Raw genomic sequence first — 6,000 nt, forward strand, 5'->3', positions numbered from 1 at the left:
TTTTACTTATTTAAAGTACTTTATATATTAAAATATTTATAAATTCATTTTAAAAAAATATTAAGGTGTAAATACAGTAATATTAAAATTCATTCCAGTAGATGGCAGCATCGTCGAGAAAGTAACGCGTTGGATCTGATCGTTCAGTTTGAATATTACGTCGATTTGACGTCACGTGTTCAGTTTTATTTTCGAAATGACATCAAATTGACGTAATATTAAAACCAAACGAACATCTGTAAGTCGAATGCGCCACCTGCCAATTTGTACCAACTTACATTTTGTTTTTTTATTTAAAAAAATAAATGTTTTAATTTAATATTGAAATTCAATTTTAAATTAAAATCTTAATATGTATGTTTGTATGTTTATAGTACCATATACTGTGTATTGTATATATATGTACACAGCAGAACCCCAATTATCTGAGATAATGTGGACAGATGTTACTTTAGATTCTTCTCAAATTGCACTTACTAAAAAATAACTACCCTTTATTAACCTTTAACATGCAGTGTATTTTATTAATGTAATCTAACATTTTTGATCAAATTAATTGACCTTTGTCAGGATCAAACAAACAATTTTTGATTTATGATGAACCAAACCCTACTTTTAGGCAGGTATTTTTAGGTTGCTCTGTAATACCCACATATTCTAAGTTATAGTTGGTTCTGTTTAGTTCACCTTGTTTATTAAGTATATCCAGTTTTGTGTTGTTGATTATATATTTTTTATTTTATTTTTAAGTAACAGATAGTAAATTAAAAATATGAACATAAACATATAACTATTTAGATGATCAAGTTGAGAATAAAATAATTCTCTGTATTAGTGAATATGAAATAAAAAGTTTAAAATATAAGTTAAAAATGACAGTGTAATTTTATTAAAATAAAATGAATAGTATGTTAATATTTAAATACTTTAATTTTTTTCAGTGGATGTTCATGTTGAAAAGACACGTTTAAATGTGTCTGTTCCATATATCCTTGCAATATTTAAATACATTTATGATGCATTACCTGATCAATATGGAAAAGAAATTAAGAGTGATGAATTAGACCCTCCTAATATTGCAGTACATCAAGGAAAAGTATTAGCTATTGGACATAGGAGATTACCATCAGATAGCACAAGTGGATATCATTCTACAGCCAGTTCTCAAGAAGATACAAGGAGTCTTTCTGTATCAATTATTCTTAGAAAACCAGAAATTGTTTTATTTGCCAATCCATTGGATATTAATAGCCAAGTTTTAGTGCTTAAGGTAATACAAAATATTTAAAAAGCCATTTAATATTACATCTTTATTAAAATTAATTTCCAATATTATTAAACTATATTATATATGCTGACATAAAAGTTAATCTCAAGATTTTCAATTTAAAACTGGATTAACTTACACTTGCTATATAAGTTGATCTCCAAACATAGTAGCTACTGATAGACTAGAACTGGAATGTTGCTGTGACAAAAGCATATAAGGCCATACTGATATACTAATTTTAATATCTTTCAATATCATATATACAGGATGTTCTATATAAAGTGTACAAGCTAATTGAGTTATTAGCTTGTAGAACTTTATGTGGAAGCTTGAGAACAACTTTTGAACTGTCAATAAAATTAACAGACAAATAGTGCAATTATTACATTCTCCTCATCAGTTTCCTCTGGTCAACAGTTTCCATCAACTCCGATCAAAGTTTCCAACTGTTCATAACTTTTAATAGATGTAAGGCCATCCTTAGGAGGGGTGGGCCCCAATTGCAAATAATTTTTGTGGGCCCCCAAGTATGGAAAGCAGTCAAAATCTGCACTTAAAAAAATGCATGCATATTAATAGACCAAACAGACATAAACTACATTTTAGTGCAAAATTGCATACATGTAAGCCTACAAGTAACAAACAAAATTTGTATATCATCTCTGAAAAGTATACAATCACAATACTATTTGTTTTAGTGACTGTGAAATGATTTATTAAAAAAATTAATTTATTTTTGTACTGCTCTTTATAGTAATCTTCTAAAATCAGTGACTTCATATTTCAGATATATGGTTTATATTTTGGTCACTAAAACTTACTTCATTTATGGGTGCATGACACAAAATTAATCAGCTTGAAGTAAGATCACCAAGCTCTATAAGATCCAATCAATTGTGTTTACATTTGACAGAAGGGAAACTTGGACCATGCGATGGAAACAAACATATATCTGACAACCTCTAGAAAATTTGGTCAGTTACCATGTCAAAAAAAAACGTTTTTTAGCAAAATGTGGAGTAAACTTTAGCAAACTTAGGCCCTGTCCCCAATCTATTTTGTAAAATTTAAATACTCAATTTTGAATATAGGTCTATTGAATAGAGTTAGGGAATTTCATCAAATCGAAGCCATCGCAATGTTTTTAGCAAGTTTTCCTTTACACCATTTCAGCCCATGGCCTTTGTGATAGAAAGCCATATGCAGCCAATCTATTAAAGTCAGGCTTAAGTAGGTTGAAAAATCCATAAATAGCCAAAAAAACAGATGATTGAGTGTTTTTATTTTTTTTCATTTATGTTTTAATCCCTCTTTTTCTTATAATCAAATGTCAGGTACAGTCACCCCATTAGGCAGCTTCGCCACTCACTGCTTTCAGGGAAATTCGTCAACATATTATATCCAAAGCTTCTTTTTTTTGCTTTGTGTTGTTGTGTATACTTGACAAGCTGAGAGTAGATTGCACTCTAGTGTGAAGCCCATTTGGGAGCAATCAGTCCAATTGGCTTAAGGCCGCCCTGAATAGATGCATGTTATAAAAATGCTTTAGATGAAAGTTTTTTATCTTTTTCCATAGAATCCAAAAATTTAGACTTTTCTGTAGGAATCCTACAGAAAATATTTCATTCAAATTTTGAATAAAACGTCTAAATCCTAACAGTATAATTTTATTATTGTTATGAAGCTCCTTTGAAACCATAACAAATGAAAAAACAGGTTTTTTCATATCCGATATCAAATTTTAAACAGAGCATGTGTCCATTAACCACATTTTAGATTGAATCTTTTTCTGCACTTTTTCTTCTGTAGGATTGCTTCTTCTCTCCATGCTATTGAAGACTATCTACATTTAGATATAAATAAGTTTATTTTTTTTTTGTTTTTATTGTATTATTTTTTACATATCTATACTGGATTCTAATAATGTATTTTTTACTTATTTTTTTTTAATTTTGTATTTTATAGTTTATTCTTGTGTTTTACTTGGATTGTTAGTCATTTCTGTATCAGGGAAGCTATAATTGCTATATAGCATTACCAAATATGTACTTGTAATAAGAAATAATAATAATAATAATAATAAGTTTATCAAACACAAGTTTTAGTTAGAAATATTTATTGTGGCTTGCTAGAGTTATAGTAAGTGGTATATTATTATTATTATTAAGTGTTTCATTTGTAAATGCAGCAACTATTAAGTATTAGTAAAAGTTTCCATTTTATATTTAACATATAAGTTGACCTCTCATTTTGGAGAGATTTTTTTTTTCTCATTTAAAAAGCCAACATTCCTTGAGAAATTAGATTACAGAATAATTTAGTCACTATTATTATAATGTGATTAGAATTTTGGATGTCAGAGACAAACACTATTTCTTTGTACTTGAATTGACTTGTATATTGTATTAGCTTATGAGGATCACATTAAAAAATGTTTAGTATTTGATACCTAGTACAGTTCTCAGAAATAAAGAGAACCTTTTAAAATCCAATAATTCTTAATTTTTACATTCAAATATGTCCATCTTTAGTTGGAATCACTTTGGATTAACTTGGGTTAAACTTAATAATAAAATTTTTCTTATATATTTAATAAAAGTAATTTTACTATAAAAAGAATGTAAATGTGTGACATTTATCTAGTATAGTCCAAAGATAAAAAAAAAATACTAAAATCTGTTCAAAATGGAAACCTATCAAAACAGGAAAAAAAATTGGTATGGTGTACTTCTGGTTTACACACGTTTTACTGTATTTTCATTTTATATAATTTTTTAATGCATAATAGTTTATAATCATTAACTTAAATTTCATTATTTTAGACAGATATTATGGTGGACTATAGCAAGAATATGGGACAAGATAATATAATGGCAACTGTTGCAGGACTTCACATTTTATCCTGTACTTACAGTAAGAGAAAACAAACTTTATGTACAGTAAGTGTAGTATGAATATTATTATGGTCAGGTTTTTATTTCATATAAATACATTTATTTTTATTTATTTATTTATTACAAATTAAAAAATTTTAAAAGATCATAATCATTTAATAATGATCTACTCACATATAAAATGTGTGACTCGCATCAACCAATACAAATAACATTTAAGTGACAAACGTTTTCATAATCCCTTCTAGGCTTCTTCAGGCTTCTTAATTCAAAACAGTCTGGCAGTTAACATTCAAATATAAATTGAATGGTAAGGAATTTCGAATACCGTATGCACATGCGTTCTCCATAAGATGTTTAAATAAGATCGAACATTGGGATGAGTTCGAATTCAGTGAACTTCTGCACATGCATTCCCCTCTAAATATGATTGAAAATTAAACATTATTGTCTGCTATGTTATGGACAGATACATCTCCTCCCTAAAGTTAATGCATCAAACCTTAAAAATTTTGATGGCCTCCAACCATTTGAGGTGTTCGGATGCAGAGTGGTAAGGTTAATTCGGGCTCTGGGGAAGTCCTCTGTAATGTCCGGATCCATTGCGTAGGTGGAGAGTGCAGTGATACTCCTACTATGTTGTATATTAGATGTATGCTCCCTCATCCTGACCCCCATTGAACGTTTAGTGGAGCTAATGTATGTACACCATTTCCCTATCACATCTGTTGCCCACTAGTCTGTCAGGGTTAGGAGGGTTAGGATTGCACCTGGAACACCTCAAATGGTTGGAGGCCATCAAAATTTTTACGGCTTTCTGCAGAACCACCTGCATTAATTTTAAGGAGGAGATGTGTCTGTCCATGGCATGGCAGGCTATACTAGATAACAATGTTTAATTTTTAATCATATTTAGAGGGGAACACATGCGCAGAAGTTCACTGCACTTGAACTCATCCTAATGTTTGATCTTATTTTAAGCATCTTATGGAGAATGGTGTGTATTGTTGTCGGAATTAGATTAGAAGGATGGAAACGGATTCTTATGAACAAGTATAACAAGCACGTCTTTATTGAATACGGAACGGTACAGAACTGACTGCGGTGCGCAGGCGCGCTACGAAATATATACATTTAGAATTGCCATAGATGGCGCTACGATACATAGCATCATCCCCTCCTAAGGAGAAGTTACAAACATAGTGTTGTAAGTATGTAGGAGTTTTACGATGTCTACGACTTGACTCTTGAGTATTAGAAGAGTCTGAAGTTAAGGCAGTATCTAATGATGAATTTTTCATGTTGTCTTTCTGGGGAATATTTTCAACTATTGGATTATTTTATTCTTCTTCCCACCACAGCTGAAGAGGAACGAATGAAGCACCTTGATATTCGAGGGATGTGGATGATCGAGATCTCAGTTTGTAAAGTACTATATTATTTTTCCGACTTTCCAACGATTATCGACACTACTGTGTGCCGGAAATAGCCGTTCCCTAACGGGTACTTTACGCGGATTCGTATTAGTGTGCCAGGCCTGGACTTTAAGCATACACCGAATTAAATAATGACAAAGTTTGTCAATAACAAAATCGAATATTTAATTAAACTTCTAGTAATAAACTATATACGGTATTTAGTGAAAATCAAACAATAATTTATTCAATGAAATTCAACAAGAATCAACGTGACAAAAGTCAAATCAATCTATTTCTAACTTAATTCTATTCCCCTTTGGAATTCGACAAAATCAAAGAATTAACTTATAAACAATAATTCTTATAAATTAAAGATCCTAATCGTCACCTCAATATACTAGGAACCTATTTCCTCAAA

General features: G+C 30.1%; 1 protein-coding gene across 1 annotated transcript in view; it reads left to right on the forward strand.

Moving 5' to 3' along the window:
• The window catches only part of LOC111640746 (vacuolar protein sorting-associated protein 13A-like), a 188,095-nt gene that overhangs the window by 129,214 nt on the left and 52,881 nt on the right, over positions 1 to 6,000 (forward strand). The window contains exons 27-28 of the mRNA XM_023386792.1: positions 942 to 1,270; positions 4,093 to 4,209. Of these exons, the coding sequence (XP_023242560.1) occupies positions 942 to 1,270; positions 4,093 to 4,209 (446 nt within the window). The remainder of the gene's footprint in view (positions 1 to 941; positions 1,271 to 4,092; positions 4,210 to 6,000) is intronic.

The sequence above is a fragment of the Centruroides sculpturatus genome, unplaced genomic scaffold (genome assembly GCF_000671375.1).
Source record: "Centruroides sculpturatus isolate CEXI.00-Female unplaced genomic scaffold, Cexi_2.0 scaffold1447, whole genome shotgun sequence".
In the NCBI taxonomy this organism is placed as follows: domain Eukaryota; kingdom Metazoa; phylum Arthropoda; class Arachnida; order Scorpiones; family Buthidae; genus Centruroides; species Centruroides sculpturatus.